Source organism: Poecile atricapillus, chromosome Z (genome assembly GCF_030490865.1).
Source record: "Poecile atricapillus isolate bPoeAtr1 chromosome Z, bPoeAtr1.hap1, whole genome shotgun sequence".
Taxonomy (NCBI): Eukaryota; Metazoa; Chordata; class Aves; order Passeriformes; family Paridae; genus Poecile; species Poecile atricapillus.
This window is the reverse complement of record NC_081289.1, coordinates 42,907,822-42,925,931: the sequence shown is the minus strand read 5'-3', so window position 1 is coordinate 42,925,931 and position 18,110 is coordinate 42,907,822. Positions and strand designations below refer to the sequence as shown.

The following is an 18,110-nucleotide window of genomic DNA, read 5'->3' as shown; positions in this document are numbered from 1 at the left end:
GATATCAGCTACTGTATCCAGAGGCTCTGTCCCTGTCCTTAATATTTGGTTTTTCAGGTAATTGATGCTATGCTGTTTCCAACCAGTGATTGAACAGCTATTTAGCAGGGTCTGGTGTTCTGCAGTGTTATTGAGCTGTTGAATTTGCCTTTGAGAGATGGGGCCTTTGTTGAATTTGCCTTTGAGAGATTCTTACTTGCTCTTGGTCTGCCTCTGCTTTTCTTGAGCTCCCCACTTTAGTGTTCTGCTGCAAGTAACCTGAAAACATGAGAACTTGCAGTTTGTATTGGTGACCATATCACATTAAGCTGTAAGCTAGAGATCTGTGCTAAATCCATGTCTTCCTTGAAATACTAGATTTCCACTGTGTTTTGCTACCAAATGAGAAAATTATTTACAGTGTAAAGTAAATACTTCAAAATTTTGAATATTTCTGTTGCCTGTATATGGTGCAGTTCATAAGTTAAATGCCTAAAGCAAAGTCAGTTTTAAATGTTCTAGCCTGCATGAAAAAGATGATCTGACTTGGTTTCTGTGTTAGAAGCAGTTGAGACATAATATTTCTTTAGAACTGGAGCTTTAGTTGCTTTTTGGTAGTATTACTAAAAGAATTTGATTTCTTAAGTCGCTTGCCCAAATACACTAACATAAGCTAAAGTGTAGTTTTGTGATCCTTGCTGGGATGTGCTACTTTTTGCCTCCCTACAAAAACAAATAGAAAAGTTCTTTGCTCTTGAAATTGGTGCCCAAGGAAAGTTTAAGCTCAAAGATCCATACTTTCTGTAAGATCACAGCAGACATTATAACAGAGGGGCAGTTTTTACAAAGAACTCAAATGTATCTTGCAGCAGACTTGTGTAAAGTTTTTTTTTGCCTGTGCTTCAGTTTTATTCCTGAATATAGGGCCTCAAATGGAACAGTTGGGAAACATTTTTGGCTCAGGCTATGGAAACTGGGTTTCCAGGCCAAGTGGTTAATGATTGCACCAAAGTTATTCAAAGTAAGCCTTCATTTGCAGAACTATTAGCTAACGCAGTGACTGAAATGGCATATAGGAATATCCTGCTGTTGCAGTAAAACAGAAGGTTGTCTGACTTGTGAAATGCCTAACTTTCTGCAAGTTCAAATTCATGAGTTTCTCAGAAGAAAGCTGTTAAATGGTTCTCAGCAAAAGATGTGTTGGAACAAGGAACTGTGTCTCCAATAGCTTTTTGTACAAGACCAAAACTCCATAACCGATTAGCTTACTGTTTTCGAGAGTGGGAGACAAGATGAAAGTGATTTTTATTCCTCTTCCCCCCTGTCCCAGTATTGCTTGATGGAAATTTGAACTGATGTGCCTTACACATTGTCACAGCCTGGGTAGCAAAGGTGTTTTTAACTGTTAAACTTGTTCAGAGGGAATACAGTTAGAAAAAAATTTCAGCAGCAGGACTGAGAGGAAACTGCTGGTTTCTGGAGATGAGACCAGAAGCTGTTAAGTCAGTGTGCTGGCTGTGTGCTGCATAAACGTAATTCTTGGAAGAAGGCAAATAAGATTAGCATTTCAAACTACTAAATTCAGTAGTCCCCTACCTCAGGGTGCTTTTGTCCTGTTGTAAAAGGCAGTGCTGTGTTCTCAAAAGGTGGAAAATACAACGTGAACCCTGAAACCAGTTTTTAAGAATTCATATTTTTCACAATCAGTTTCCTGCTTGTGTGTTTGGTTTGCTTTCTCATCTGTGTATTAGCCTCACCCTTTTTATTCTCTTTCATTTATTTCATAACAGGGCTTTTCTGCTTATCTAGATAACGAAAAAAACAACCAAAGAAAAGCTGCTTAGCAGGAGGGTCTCATCCCCCTTCTCTCACAAGCTGTTTTGGTCAAAGTATGACTGACATGCTTTCTCTGTATTAAAAAGACCACAGAAAGACTTCAGGTCTTAACAAACCAGGGAAAAGACTTAAATATAGGAATATTTGTCAGGCTTGCTCACATTATACAACTTAACATCAGATGTAAATTGTACATATGGCTTCTACAGAGATGTGTTTTGGGTTTGTTGTATTTATTCCATCAGTTCTAGATTTAAAACAATATTTAAACAATACACCAGAGACTGTATGAGTATCATGTGTAGTTATTCCAAGTCTGCTAATTTTGAAACATGAAATCACTGATGATTACACATGTAAATTTACAGGCTGTACAGTTTATGTTGTACAAAAACAAAGTCTGCCTAAATTACAAGAAAAGCCTATAGCTCCAATTCAGGTGCTGAGTTCTAAAATTAGACTGGGTTTTTATGAAAGTGGTGTCCATTTTCAGCAGTGATCTGTCTAGTTTTGCTATTACAGTAGACTAAGGCACTTTGAAAGTCTTGGACATTGCATTTTCAAGTGAAACAACTTGTAAAGTTTTCTGCTCTGTGCTTGATTGAAAATACATGCATGGATGCAGGCTTAGTTCCAGCAGCACCTCTAGGCCAGTTAGTATATGAGCACTCTTAAAAACACTGTTCCCATTTCTCTGTATCCCGACAGTAAGAGCATCCCTGTTACGCTGATATGCTTGCAAGGCCAAATTCTCTTAAATATGTTCATGTGTACTGAAAAAACTTCAGCAGTCTGAGAAGGACTTTGGCTTCATAGAAACGTGTATTTCTTTGGAACTCCAAATGAATGAGCCATGAAGGTGCTTCTCCATAACTTGCTAGTGTTTCCTAACTTTTACTCACATTGCTTTAAATGTTCCTGCTTGTGTAGGGAACTAATACTTGAAATTGCTTTTTCTAAACTGTATTTCAGTATAAGTGAAGGTTTATGTTTTATAGAAGCACAAGTATCTTAAATTTTCTTAGCCTTTCTATAGCTTTGGGAATAGTACAACTTGGCATAGATTCAAGAAGGTAAGGCAGGCATAATGCTGAGCCAGTGAAAGACTGGGTTTGTTGTTTCCTATTTTATTGTTTTGGCACAGTAAAAGCATAGTTACAGATGCCAAGGTACAAGGTTTTTTATAGAAATACCAGGGGAAAAAAGTGACTTGCCACTGCTGACAGTTCTGCAGAAATGATGGCCTAGTGATAGGTGAAAAACTGCTGCTAACACCAGTTACCATCACCTTTTTCTGTATGTCTTTCTGTTGATGTGGCTGTCACTACTTCCACTACTTTTGTTTTGTTTTATGAACCATTTACCTTTAGTTTAGCAGAGAAAACCAAGGAGATAATGGCACATTGTTCTGAGGACTGACTATGCATATAAATACCATGTTTCCTGGCTACTTCTGCACACATTCCAAAACTACTAGGAGATGGTAAAAGCACCCTTTTCAAGCCATGGTGGGATTCTGTGCATGTTCAGGAAAGCATTGAATTACCAGAATAACTTAGGCCAATCTGAAGTGCAGTAACTTCATAGTGCCTTAAATAGTATGGATGTATTGCAACTGAAACTTGGTCTTTATAAAAGATAATACAGGTTTCAGAGCTAAAGGAAAATATCTGAAAGGTGAGTCTGGGTACAGTAACTTTTACGGTAATGTCCTTCTGATAGTTCTTCATGCTACCTATTGTTCTGCTTTTGGAAATACACTTTCTGATCAGTACATGAGATTGCATTGCTGTGATTTGTACATATTATTAGCTCTGAAAATCATTGGCGTTTTAAAATTTATTTTGATGGAAAAATTTGTGCAGAGATTTTTTCCCATATTTTTAGTGGAACCTATGAGAATTACTGTACTGCTATTGCTGGTTGTGTAAATTTTGTTAATCATAAGCTGATGTTTAGGTGATTGTATTTTATATACTGCAGTAATAAATAGATCAAAATAAAAGTTTTCATTTTACCAGGGGAACATGAGTGTGGCAGCTCTATTCAAAGAAACCTTACCGTCCAAGAGGCAGCTGCATATTTAAAAGTAAGCAAATGACTTGTTTTTCATTGACTGTATAGAAGATTTATATGAGTTACAGTTTGTAACGACTGTTTTCATGTCTAGTGTATTGACTAAAATTTGACTTATATTGAATATTATTTGGAAATTATTGGAACTGATAACTTTAATACATGCTATGTATGATTTTTATTTGGGGATGTAGTGGCAGCTGGGGAGAGGGAGGGTAAAAGAAACTGATTTAATTGCAATGAAAGTTTAACTCGTAGTGCTTCAATGACATGCAGGGTTTTTATTTCTTTCATTAAAACTCCAGGAGATTATTTGGATTGATGGAAATAGTTGACCAACATGAAAATAATAAATTTATAAAACTCAAATATCTAGAAGCTTCTCCAGAAATCACTGTGTTGGTTTTTGAGACTTAGTAGAAAATGATACTGTTTTACTTTCTTTTTAGAGAAAGGTTGATGTGCAAAGTCTGTACAAGCAGCCTGACAGGCAGCAGCTGTTTGGAAGAGGCTATTCATTGATGCTTTAAATAGAAAAGGTCAAAAAAAGGCCTTTTTGTTAATTTGATCACTGAGCAGTATTATGAAATCCCACTCTCTGTCATTCCCCTGCCTCAGTCCCCAAATAAAAGATGACTCTTGCCTTGTCTTGACAGCTGTAGGGTTTATTTTAGCCCATGTTGGTGTACTCTTCAGTGGAAAACTACTTGAACCTTTTAAGAGGCAGAGTGTGTAAGATTTCTTTGATTGGATGAGGAGGAGTTAAATGGATGTATTTAATATACAAATGTATAGGAATTTTACACTTTGGCAAACTTTTATGGAGTAGGCAAAAAGGGGCAATGCTTTAGAGCATCCCAAAGAAGCTGCTAACACTGGTTTATGGTTTGGCAATAATAATCTGTATCTGTTAAAACCAGTGCATTGTGGAAAAGATTAAGGTGGTGTGCTAGATTGTCGTGTATATCTGTTATTCTAAAAGAATGATGTAACTGTTTACTGTTACTATAACTGTTTTAGCTCTGCTAAGAAGCTCAAATTTAATATGAAAATTTGTTGCTTTGCAGGAAGTCTTATTTAACTGTACTGTTGCTTTGCAGAATTTCTGTGTTCAGTGATAAAATTTTCAATACTTTAATCTCATTAAGGTAAAATAAAGCCATTACTGTCTTAAGTACTTATGCTTGAATTCTAAGCCAATGTGAGGTTCAGAGGAAAGATGAAAATAAAACTTTCTGGGGACTGTAATTCCAAATACAACAGTAACTTCCATTTTCACTTTTCTCTTTCTGCAAAAGACCATGCAGAATGAGTTATGGAGAAAGCCTTAGCTCTCAGATAGCAGTGAATGTTATCCTATTAGAATTGATATCAAACGATCAAAAAAAAAAAAAAAGCCAATCTCTTACGTAGTGATGTCTGGTCTTGAGCTACAAATACTGGGTTTTTTTTCCAAATATCTGTTAAAACTATATTTGCTCAAACTTCTTAAAAAAGGACGGAACATGGAACTGCTTTTGTAGGAGGCATTTCCAGCAGAGTTTGGATCTAGCTGGAGTTTCACTCCCAGAGTAGGTTTCCAGTGATTGCCGCCTAGTGGCTGAATAATTTTTTCTTGCTCTAGATTAGAGTCGTGACTAAAAAGGTGAACGTGGCTTGGCTTTTCAAATAGTCCTTAGTTTGAGGGATGCTGGTGAGAACTGCTTGTAGCATAAGTAGATTGACTTTATGCAGTGAACACCTACTCAAAATCTGAAGAATCAGGAACAAAACAATGTCGTTTTGACTACTAATCTGTGCAGTATCTCGATTTTATTTTGGCATGGTAACTCCCTGGTTATTTATGAAATTACTAATTAATGTTGTATTTTGACAGAATTTAGATCCAGAATATGAAAGTGTACTTAACACATCATTACAATGGATCTTGAATAGTGGGGAAGATGTTGGCATAAAGTAAGTGGTGTTTATTTCTTAACTTAATTTCTTCTAAGAGAATGTATCTCTTTTCCTAAGTACTTTATATTTTTGAATAGGTGTCTCAGCAATGACCCTAATGAGATGGATGTCACTAATGTGACAGATGTAAAGTATCTGGAATCCACTAGTCCAAAGATGTCTTTCAGGTGTCGTTTTCGCCGTGCATTTGTTAATGTAACTCACAGATTATCAATATTGCTTTGGGGTAAGTTAATAAAACAGTCAACCTTTTTTTGTTGTATTTATCTAAGTGCATGGGGAAAAGCAAGTTTAGAGAAAGTTTTTATTCAACTTAGAGTTTCTATTGTTTCTTTATTAAATTGGGGTTTGATTTGCATTTCTGTTGCACCACTGTATTTACAAATTGGTTGTTGTCATCTACTTCTGTAGTCAGCTGAACATATTCATTATTTGGGAAACATTTTTATCTGCCAGAACAATATCTTGTAGCTTTCAAAAGTTCCATGTTGAACTGGTCAGAAAAAGCAAACTGTTCAGTAAAAAGATGATAGCCTTAATTTTAAGGATATTTCAGTGTTGTTCCAGGAAGTTTAAAAAGTAACTGCAGAAAAGATGATCTGGGATATTGAGGTGTTCTTAAAACAATTAAATGTTTGTTCTAGAAGTAACTGCTCTTTCAAGTGGAAGAGTTTGTGTTTCTGTGTTAGAGTATAAAATACAGACAGCCAGTACAGAGTATTTCACTAACTTTGGAATGTACAGTGCATGTTAGGTAGTTCAGTCTACTTCTGAAGTATGCCCTGTAAACTCTGTTAAATATCCAATGCTCTAATACTGCTTAAAGACTATTACGCATGTTAATGCAGGTATCGCGATGGTTTGGGGAGTCTTACACTACATGAAATACCGTTGGGCAAAAGAGGAAGAAGAAACAAAGCAGATGTATGATATGGTGGTGAAAATCATAGGTATGGCTTCTTCAGTTGTGTCTAATGTATCAGTTTTGTATAAGCTTTCAAAGTACTGGCATTAATTCAGTTATGTTTCTTCCTGTTTGCTAGTCGTTGTGCTGTTAGAGTTCTTAGTCCAATGTAATCCGTGTGTTTTGTTTTTCTCTATTTTTTTTAAATACCCTATCCTTTAAACCTAATCAAAGCTTTTGACATAAAGCTTGTAATTTGTGAATTACATCAATATGTCTATAAAGTTGCCATTGACTTGCTAGTATTTTGTCCTACTGTTGAATATAAATAATAAATAATAAATATATAAATATAAATAATAAATATAATAATAAATATAAAATATATATTTTATAAAAAATATAAATGCAATATTTGTTTACTGAAGTATGGTCACATGTTGCTTTCTGTATCTGTTTTTTCAGCTAACTTCAGTTAAAATATCCATTTCAAAAATGTGTGGTAGCTCTTGATACCATCCTTAATGTTTTTTCATTGAAAAAATAGCTTTTTAATTAATTACTTTGAGCAGAAATTATATTGCTAAAACAATATGCATAAGCTCCAAAATTCCCTCTTTCTACTCAAAGCCACAGTGTTTGCAGTAGGTTGTGTTTGTAGTTTTTAAACTCTTACTTAAGTTGTGTTATTAATTTCATTAATGGTAGTCACCATATATACAGAGATGATAGAGAAATCAGAACTGTTCTATTTTAACCATGTGCCTACCTTTTTTGTCTGAAAATCAAGTTTTGTTGAGGTGGGAGGAGAACATTTTATTTTCAAAGATGGTCATCTTTGCTAACACTTAAAAAGTACCAATGAAGAACAACTGTAAGAACTCTCTTCCATTACTTCAAAGTTATTTGATGTATTTGACATAGATGCGCTCACTTTTTGGTTAATTTGCCTTAAGAATGATTTGGAGAAAACAATGGTTCAAAATGCAGGGAAAACCTAACTACTGAAATTGGGAGGGGTGTTCAGAGTATCTGTTAATTGCCAGAAGTGATGCTTTTCTTAATGTTTGTATGAGCTACATAGTTATCAGTTTGGTTTCTTTTTATGGTCCTCAGATGTTTTAAGAAGCCACAGCGAGGCATGTTCAGAAAATAAAGAGTTGCAGCCTTATATGCCAATTTTACATGTGCGTGATTCTCTAATACCACCTCAGGACAGGTACGTTCTTACTAGAAGTATGGAAAGGAGGGAAAACCAGTAAAAATAAATTGGTCAATTAACTTAATTTCAGATAGAAATAACTTAATTTCTTAGTAGATTGCGCAGTGTAATATTTTGGAGATTCCTATTGACACAGGTGGGAAGATAAGCATTGGATTTGTTTTACACGGTGGATGTCAACTATGCATGTTGTCATAATGCTAACTTTGTAATTCTTGCTTCAATTTTGAAGGAGGAAGATGAATAAAGTCTGGAACAGAGCAGTTGACTTTCTTGCAGCAAATGAATCTAGAGTTCGTACAGAGACAAGAAGAGTGGGTGGTGCTGAGTTCTTGGTTTGGAAGTGGATGCAACCTTCTGCAGCGTGTGACAAAATTTTAGTAATACCATCGAAAGTATGGCAAGGCCAAGGTATTTAAGATATATTTTGCAGATATAATTGTCTTAGATATCTAACTTACAAATGCTACTCTGTTGCTTGAACATGAAAGGCTTGTTTTCTCTTGTACATTTCAGGATTGTTATGAACTGTCAGTGCTATTTCTCTGTTATCTTGTTCTGTGGACTTACTTTTTTGGTGCATTGTGTCTGCCTTGTTTTCAAAGGAAATGAGCTTTTCTGTTACAGCTACTGCAGAAATTTGTATTGGGTATTTAGCCAAAGTGAGTTGCTTCTTTTTTTTTTTTGGTGAATTAAAAAAAAAATGCTCTTTAGTTGGTCCAATTCTGACATGCCTTACAATTACTGGAAGTAATGTAATTGGTTGTATCTGGCAGCAGGTAAATTGGATCTTACAGACTTAAGTTTCCTACTGTTAAGTTGTCAGTAAGGTGCCTTAAGGTCAATAAGGAGTAGGAGATGTTTTATTTCAAAAGGGAACTGCCAGGACAAAAGACTCCTCTACTAGGAAAATGTGCATTTGGAACATCTAGTAGTGTTTGATGTTCTAGCTCTGTCATAAATGTTTTTCTACACTGCCTTTGTTTTTCAAACTCTGTGGTGTAAAGCATTTCCTTTAATAGAGAAGGCAGTTTGTCATACATGGATTTTGCACTGGTCTGTCACTTTTCAGTTTTACCATGAAACCAAGTGGCAGGATTCTAGCACGTTTGCAGTTCTATGTCTGCAGTGGTCGTATTTTCCTGGTTTGTTTTCTTTCTACCTTTCTTCATGTCAAGCTTCAGGTTTTGGGTTGCTCTTTTTTTTGCTCAATGAAAAATTGAAATGGTAGGACTTGAATTCTGGTTTGCAATTAAGGAATGATCATTTCTATCTTAGCCTGAGTGTGAAAGTAAGTAATATCATTATATACGTCTCAAAGTTACACTATTGGTTTTAGTGTTACATTTCTCACTTTAAATAATTCATTGGAAATGGGGCTGCTTTTTAAAAAATTCCACGTGGATGCTACTTCAGGCTTGAGGTTCTGTGTTTGCAGTAGAAGTAATGTAGCATTCTGCCATGACCACTGTATTGCTTGATTTCTCAATTTCTCAAAGCTTTCATTAGTAAGATGTGTATATGGACTTTATTCCAAGAGTTGCAGAACCTTTTATTTCCAGGACATTGTACATTAGGGATGTGTAAGTGCTTTAGTTGCAATACAGAAATGGTGGATTTTGTCAACAGCTGTTCCTATTCCATCTCTGTAGTACTGCCACGATTGAATTTCAAACACTCAAATTGAACACAGCTTCTGCAAGCTATATAAATGTATTATAAATCTGAATCTTCTGCACAGTGTATTGTTTAGTTCAGGATGAAAAACATCATCCTCTAGTTCTAATTTATTACTCGTTTGCTCTCAGTTTTTCTTGTCCTGTTTGATTGCAGTATACATCACTCCATGATGTTCTGTCATGTATTAGAAATAGGATTAGATTATCCTCACCTGGAGACTACTCAGTGTGTGATAGCTCAGGTGGTGTTTTGCTATTTGTAAACAGAACAGTGGTCTCCAAAACTTCCAGGAAAGACAGCTACTTTTAGGTACCATCCCAATCTGACCATCTGATACCTACTTCAGCACATTGCAAATGTGGACAGAATAACTTAACCTCTTAGCTGTGGCTTTTATATGTGTGTTGCTTAGAGTATGTACTTAAGACTCCCTGTTTTCTGTTGTATAGAATGTATCAAAATGCATTCTGTTTCAGTCCTTTTAATTGCAATTTTCCTAATTTTCTTGTTATGTTTGAAGTTTAGCAAAGATCTTTGAAGAACTGAAATTGCGTACTTCAGCTCTAACAGAAGGGTATGGAAATGGGGTGGGTGAAATGACAATGGGTTATTTGGGTTCCTGACAGTCAGGAGGCAAAGGCAGTTTTAATATGTGAAGGCTCTTTCTGTTTTGCACTCCTTGTGTTCAAATGACTTTTGGAAATAGTTCCAAATAGTTGCAGAAGTCTCATGCTTTTTGCACAGCTGTTTCTTTCCCGATGTTAGGAATTCTACATGTATGTGTTGCTTTCTTCCTTTCTTGGAAGTATACATTAACTCGAACTTAGGTCCATACTCCAGTTCTGATGTTTGAATGTGGAAGTTCATAAGTCTAAATACTCTTCAAGACTGCTATGCCCTGAACAGACTCAGCATACAGAAAATCATAATGAGTTATTGGGTCTGAATCTTCTGAATAAATTTCAAGCTTGCAATTTTTTAACTATCTGAGATCTGGAAATGCTGTGTAGCAGGGAACAGCACCTGATCATGTGCAATTGAAGAAGAAACCCTTTTCAGAATGGCCTGTCAGACTATACAAGGATCATCCATGAAATGATAAGTGTGTGTTTTAACTGTGGGACCTGTAGCTTGTGAGATCTAATGTCTGCTGTCTGTCAGCAGCGTGTTAACCCACCACTGTGACATTTTGTCCAGTCCTTCAGGATGCAGCCTGTGTTTTGACAGTTTTGTTGGTTTGTTTTTTTTTCTGGATCAGAATAAATTCTGGTGCCATCCCTTTGAAATACTACCTACTAGATGCAGTAAGTATATTTGTTAAAAAGAAAAGTGTAGGGAAGCTCATTGTAGGATGGACAAATGCGATGTTTTGAAAACAATGTACAAGAGTATAGTCAACTGAGACACAATCTTGATCATGTCAAGTGATTTAATTAAATCAGTGGAGAGAACCCCACAATTCTAGTGTGTTCAATTTGCTTTTGAAAGAACAGATACAATTGTCCTGTCACATCTTTGATAACTGGAGCACTGAAGAAAACTACGTAAGCAGTGTAGCTAAGCTAACAGTAGAAGCTGAAGTTCCTTGACAGCTCTGGAGATGAGATAAAGAGGTTCTCTGAAGTACCACATCTAGGGTGATATTTCATCCTGCAGCATGGAAGATAACCTGTTACCTTTTGTGAATGACACCCTCCTCCCTCTCCAGCATGTGAGAACATAATCCTTTTTCTGGACAAAAACAAACAAAAGGACCCCAAACCACAATTAAAACTCTTAACTATTGCAAGAAAACTGGGTTTCATGCTGCTTGTAAAATTCTGTATCCATCCTGTGTTTGTCTCCTATAGCTGAATTAACTATATTCAACCATACTTTTCTGTTTGATAAGATAATCATTTCAGTATCTTCTGTGTGTATTTAAGAACCTCATGTTGTGTAGGCATACTTCAATATTTTCAGGTAATTGTTTTCTCTTTTTGTTCTTGCCTTTGATAAGAAGGATTAGTACTTAATAAATTGCAGTGATCTGTGGCTTAACACTGATAAAACCTGGTTTTAAGAAACACTATTACTGATGTTTGAGGCAAGTCTTCAGCCTTACCAGGTTCATCAAATTCACATCTAAAGGTCCTTTGGGCTGTCTTGTAGCCCATGGTGATGATACTTGGAATTCCTTTTGCAATAATATATTAGTAATTCAAGGGGCATAGAAAGCTCTACTACAATCTCTTCAATGTTCATTTTGAAGCCAGTGCAAGAGACACTTCTTCCATCATAGTCTGATGAAGGGGTTGATGAAAGCACCTATGTTTAGCTGCTGCTGCTCTTGGAATCTGGAATGATGCAGTGATAGTCAGTTTAAGGTGGTAAAACAAAATACATTATGAATTAAATAAAAAGTAACTTCCTTTTCTTTTAAGTGCTCAGTAATCCCCAAGGGGAATTTATCAAAGTCCTGAATTTTTTCTTCCCAGTGACTTACTGCACAGTTTTGTGCCTCTGCTTTCAGATTTCATCTTTACCTCTCTCTTTTCGTCTTGAAAGCATTACTCCTTAGACCTGTGTAGAAAAAGGTGTGAGATACATAGTTAACTAGTGTGCAACTTAGACTGTTTTCCTGCAAGGATGTCTGCTTATGCCCTTATCATGAATATTTTGTATGCTCCACACCAATGTAACTTTTCAAATAATCAGTACTGTATTCTGAATAGCTTTGTCAGTGAAACTTCCTCTTGGGGGAGGGGGAGAATCAGTTCTTACTTCTTGTAACGAAGTTCAAGAGATACCAGTTAACTATGCTATTTTCAGTTTTGTTGTGCAGGTACAGCATTAACTTGCCAGTGTCTTCTCTAAGCTCTCTTTTTGGTACCATTTCTGGTATACATATTAAGGCTTATTATTGTTCTAGCCTTAATTTCACACCTTACTGATTTCCACGGTAATTTTTTCCCTTATACATGAAACGCTCCATCTAAGTTGCAAAGATTACTTTTAGTTTACCATGATTTTGAAGTTTTTTTGAGAAAAGAGAGACTTCATCTTTATTTTCATATGCTGCACTGCTCTGGGCACACATCTCTACCAGTAGGATGTTACATTGTTAGAAGCAGTTTAGTCTTGTGCTGGTGGTAGGCTCTGGCTGAAGTTATCTCAGTATAAGCACCTGAGATCTTCCAGTCGAAAGGACATCAGAGTTATTAGAAACTGGAACAGACAAAGCTTGGTTTATATAGGTAACTACACTAAAGGGTGAATCTCCCATTTAGTTACTTTAGCTCAGTGGTGTAGCTGCTTCCATAAATATCAGTATGTATTTTTTATTTAGTTCATAAAAAGCTTGCAGAAATGTAGATCCGCTGGGTCCAGGATCTCTGCAAATAACCTCACCATTTGTTATCCTTAGATTAAAACCATGTGCTGAATAAACCTAGCTGTAAACAATCAGCACATAATTTCCTCAACCCCACACCTTTCCAGGTCCAGGTCCATGACTAGGCTACCCCAGACCACCTTCTCCAATATGGTGTGGTGCCCCAGTGTACAATATGCTGGTGACATTTCACCCCACCCTTGATCTGCTGGAGCCAACCTCCATGAGTAAGGTAAGTCCATGTATTTTTCAATGTTGCTTAGTTCTGTAAAGTTTTTGTTGTATACCCTATGTATAATTTTTAATAAGGGACAAAAAACTTTACAAAACCATGTGCTATTGAAAAAGGACTTGTCCTTAAACTATAGGAAGCTCAGAGGTAGATGCAGTGTCACCAGCATATTTAGAAATCTGTTCCCAAGAGAAGAACAGACAGGTGTTGGTGACTTGCACTCTGTGTGCATGAGGATTCTTAATAAGAACGTTTTTAGTTATTTGGGGAACTTGCAGTAGGCTTGATATTAGAATTTGATGCTACCTTTTCTAATTTTGAGTTGGTGATTGTATTTTATTTGTCTTGGGAATTTACATAAGAAGCAGGTTTTCTATGCTGTATCTCCAGTGAGCTTTCTCTTGGTTAGTGCTTGTCTTTCACGAGCAGCGTCTTTCACATGACTTAATTTTGTCTGTGTGACATGTTTTTTGTTTGGGTGGCATACAGAAGAGCAGCAGTGTTCATATATTTTGGATGTAGTTTCAAAATTTTAAAAGATCAGCAATAAGAATCACAAGACATCTGCCCAATACAGAGACTTTTGACCCTTGGAATGTAACATCTTGAATATGTCACATTCTTCTGAAGTAGGGATTGCAAAGGAGAATCATTAGCAGCAGTTTGGAACGTCATTTTTTCTTGTTGAGATTTTTTAACCTTATGTTTAAACTCTTGAATCCACTTATCTCAATCTTCAAAGTAAAACTTCCTTCAAGCCTTGAAAGCTGTTTTACTAGGCTATCCCCTTTTGGTTGCTGCTTTGTTAGCCCTTCTCAAGGCATATGGAGCTGCCCTATCTGAATCTGAAATGCTCCTTGATTCCATTTCTCATGGTACAGTCTTCTCTTGTGACTCCCACAAGTAGAATTTGCGAGCTTCAGAGAAGTTAATATTTCTTTTAGGATTTCGGAAGGTATTTCGTGGCACAATTCAGCTTTGAGTTACTCTGTTATTTTTGACTTTCATTTTTATTCTTACATCTGTTTTTTCTTCTAGTATGTTTCATTTTAGATTTTTAGAAGCTTTCGATCATGTGTGATCATTTAGGGCTACAAAAGCCCTGTCCTTGTAGAGCATTCTTGACATGTTACTGCACTACAGATGCAATGCAACATCCATCTTAAGGTTTCCCTATTTATTAGCCAGGTGGGCAGAAAATTGTCCCAAAAAAATGGAAGAAATGAAAATCGATCAGGCACTTAGATTTGTATTGGTATCTTCCAGTTCCAAAAATTTACTCCAGGTGTTATGTGTATCTGTCTTTTCGTGGAGATGTAATATCAATATCCTGAATTCCTTCCATGTGGCCTGGTTATTAGAGTGTCTTAAATGTAGAAGTTTTAGGTATAAAAAATTCAGCTAAATATGGTATGTTTTCTTCAGTGTGGTGGAAGACTGAAAAACTTAATTTGCTTGAATTCTTTCATATATGAAGGAAACTTTCTTCTGAGTAAAACTAGAAAGGTATTAAAGCATAAAGCATTTCTTAACTCAATGGTATTATGCTTGTCAATAATTATTATTTAATTATTTTTTTTTTTAGCATTTCATCTAGATAGAAGAAATTCACCACCAAACAGCTTGACACCATGTCTAAAGATTCGCAATATGTTTGATCCAGTTATGTAAGTAAAACCAGTTATCTATCTGTATTTCTGCATTCCTTTGGAAGAGTCCATTTCTTACCTCTGAGTGGGGTTTGGAAGAAGTGAAGAAACATGAACATGTTAAAAAATAGCCAACAGGTTGTAAAAAGAAAAAAAAAGTATTTCTCTTAACCTCTATGAGAAGACATAAAAAATCTTAACTGTCTGTCTTCTGTGCTTCATTGTATTGCTGTGTGTCTCTGGCTCACTTCTTGAAGGATGTGGTATATAGTCAAACTGTTTGGAGCAATGACTGATCTTTCTCCATTAATTAAATTTGTAAATGTTCAATTGTATCATCTGACAGAAGAGACTCATGTGGCCTGACAAGTAAGTTTTTAAAGTGTTGTTAAATATTCTGGAGTATTTGGACTGCTACAGAGCTTGCACAGAGTTTGCATTTAAAAGGCTGAATTTAAATCACTTTCTACTTTATGGCACTGTGACTGCCTAATTTTGAAGCAAACGGATTTTTGCTCTGGGAACAAATTAGTGCTGTGTACTGGCTTGTAATGCTCATGTAATTCTCAATGTACTGTGTATGAATAAGTAAAAAGCCTTGTTTCATGTGTCAGGAGTTAAGGAAAAATAATTAATTTTTTGTAGTCTTTTAAATCTTCATCTGCCTCTGCTATTCTGTTACATCCCCTTTGGCTCTGGACTAGATCATGCTAGGAGTTGAGAACTAACACATATGTTACACCAGATAATCCTGTCTAATCTTGAAAGTTTCTTTGTCCACTGTCAAGAGATACAGGGACTCCAGTAACTTCTCTGGAGTAAATTATTCCTTAATATGATTATACAAGGGAAAAATGCAGATGCTATGTCTTACAGGGTAAATGTGAGATGCTACTTGGGACTGAAGAATATAAGAAGTTGAGTGGAAAATAAAACCTGTTGATTAGGACAGGAAATAGGGGAGGACACCAGAGTATGGACACAAATAATTGCAAAGTTTGGATGTATTTCTTCAGCCTTTTTTCTAGCCACACTTAATTAGTTCCTTGCCTTATTAACTGAAGAGCTGTAAGTTAATGTAGCTGAAGACAGTGTTACCCCCAGCCTAGAGAGGTACTCTAAAAACCTTTTCTCAACAGCTTTAAGACTTAATGACTGGTTGAAGACATTAGCTTCTGTGGCTTCTATAATAATTTTCAGGTTGCTGTAGGGGGAGCAAGACTGAAGGTTTAGGTGTTGTTCTTCAAGCAAACTGATCCTCCTGTAGGAGGACTAAATAAAACATGGGATTTGCAGAGAATTTTAAGTGATATAGACATCCTTATTGTCCTTGCTTTAAAGAAGACTTTGTGAGCTGTATTAGTTATAGGTTAGTCTGAGTGGTACTGAAAAAGTCCATTCCTGAAGCTTCACTGTAATATTTATTGGTATATTGTTGCACAATGTTAGCAGTTCAAAATGTCTGCTGTTAATGGAACTAATTACTGAGGTGTTATTTTTGTCAGAGCAAGCTCCCTTTTTAGCCTATATCTTTGCTGTAAGCTTCACTGTTTTTCAGTATTGACCCAGTCCATGCCCAGCAGGTGCATTAAAAAGCCCCCACATTTATAGAGTAGGAGTTGTTGTGTTTTGACACTTGTCTTTAGTGCTTATATCCAGTCAGCTATTTTGAACATTGTGACTTCTAATACTTTGACTTTTTGTAGATCTTTTCTTTTGGAAGTTGACTTAGTTCCATTACTGGACTGCTGAATTACATTCATAGTGGGATACTTCATCCAGTTCCATATTGTATTCCCTAGTGCATTCTTCTGTGAGCTGTCTTTGAGAGGACAATTGCTTAAGGAAATAGCTCTTATCATACCCTTGGAGTTATCTCAAAGAAAACACAAACAGTAATACAAAGTGCAAGACAAACTGTATTATTAATCTGCTTGTGTCATTGGAGGAAGGAGGCTTATGTTCTTGTCCCAGAACTGAAAGGGATGAATACTTCCACTGACCACCTAAAACACAGAATGTACCAGTGTCTGTGATTAGATTGTCAAGTATTGTTTTGACTTTTGCTGTGGGTGCAAGGTATGTTTAACAAAACTAGTTTTAGCTGCTCTTTAAGTGACCGTATACTAACAGTAATTACTGAATTCTTTTCAGCAATACACTAGTAGCTGTTAGAAGCAGCCCCATGAAACCAGTCTTTTTTTCTTGTCTTGAGAATCATGTGGGAATATACCAGTTAATTTGTTTTTATTAATGTTATCACAGCAAATAATCATCTTTCTACAGCCAAAAGTTTGGGAGGACTCATATCAAGGGAACAACTTGTCCAACTTGTTCACTTGTACATTGTGAACGCTCACATCACAGCAGCAGACTTGTTGTGTGTTCCAGACATTTACTCTGCAAGGCAGAAATGTTTTTTAACTATCAGTCTAAGCATCACTTATATAAGCCCATTTTAGGACAATACCCCACCCCCCAAACAGAAGTTTTGCCTTTTGATTTGTAGGGTTGAATTTTCTAAAGTGGGCTGTAGGAGCAAATTTACAGTGTATTCAGTAGGAAAAATACTAAATCTGTCCTGAGGTATTTACCTGAAAATTATGGCAAGTTACAGAGAAACCAGACTCAGTGGGGAAGTATGAGAATGTTGTGAATGTTAAAAAAATTATGTAATCCATTAAATCTTTCATTGTTCGCCTAGGGAAATAGGTGATCACTGGCATCTAGCAATTCAAGAAGCAATCTTGGAGAAATGTAGTGATAATGATGGAATTGTTCATATTGCCGTAGACAAAAATTCACGTGAGGTGAGTGACTTTCCAGTAACGTCTTAATACTTTGTTAATCCTTTTCAGCTGGACTTGCAAAAAACCTAAACCCTCTCTCTCTTACTTAGGGCTGTGTATATGTCAAGTGTCTCTCCCCGGAGTATGCTGGAAAGGCTTTCAAGGCATTACATGGCTCTTGGTTTGATGGTAAGGAATGGGAGTTTATAATAAAACATAGGTAGAAATTACCCATGGGTGCAGAAGATGGGTGCAGTTGGACTTTTAAATGTTGAAGTGTTTTGTATGTAAAGTATTGAGCAGTAAAAAAAGAAAAAAAGTAAACTAATTTTGATATAATGACATATTTCTGTTTTACATCCTGAAGCAAAATGCAATAATACTGAACTGGAAGGTTTCTCTTTTCCTATT

At 36.1% G+C, this 18,110-nt stretch overlaps 1 protein-coding gene across 2 annotated transcripts in view; it reads left to right on the top strand.

The window, feature by feature from the left end:
* LOC131572780 (inner nuclear membrane protein Man1-like) overlaps positions 1-18,110 on the top strand; it is a 42,548-nt gene that overhangs the window by 22,233 nt on the left and 2,205 nt on the right. The window contains exons 4-12 of one of the 2 annotated variants that reach the window (XR_009276048.1): positions 3,837-3,904; positions 5,768-5,847; positions 5,928-6,076; positions 6,699-6,800; positions 7,871-7,973; positions 8,209-8,387; positions 13,137-13,261; positions 14,847-14,928; positions 17,615-17,640. Coding sequence is in view for 1 of the 2 variants with exons in the window: in XM_058826128.1 (XP_058682111.1) it covers positions 3,837-3,904; positions 5,768-5,847; positions 5,928-6,076; positions 6,699-6,800; positions 7,871-7,973; positions 8,209-8,387; positions 14,847-14,928; positions 17,615-17,720; positions 17,810-17,888 (948 nt within the window). In the remaining variant the exon portion in view is untranslated. Of the gene's footprint in view, positions 1-3,836; positions 3,905-5,767; positions 5,848-5,927; positions 6,077-6,698; positions 6,801-7,870; positions 7,974-8,208; positions 8,388-13,136; positions 13,262-14,846; positions 14,929-17,614; positions 17,721-17,809; positions 17,889-18,110 lie in introns of those variants that run through there. The other variant, XM_058826128.1, reaches the window with a different exon arrangement.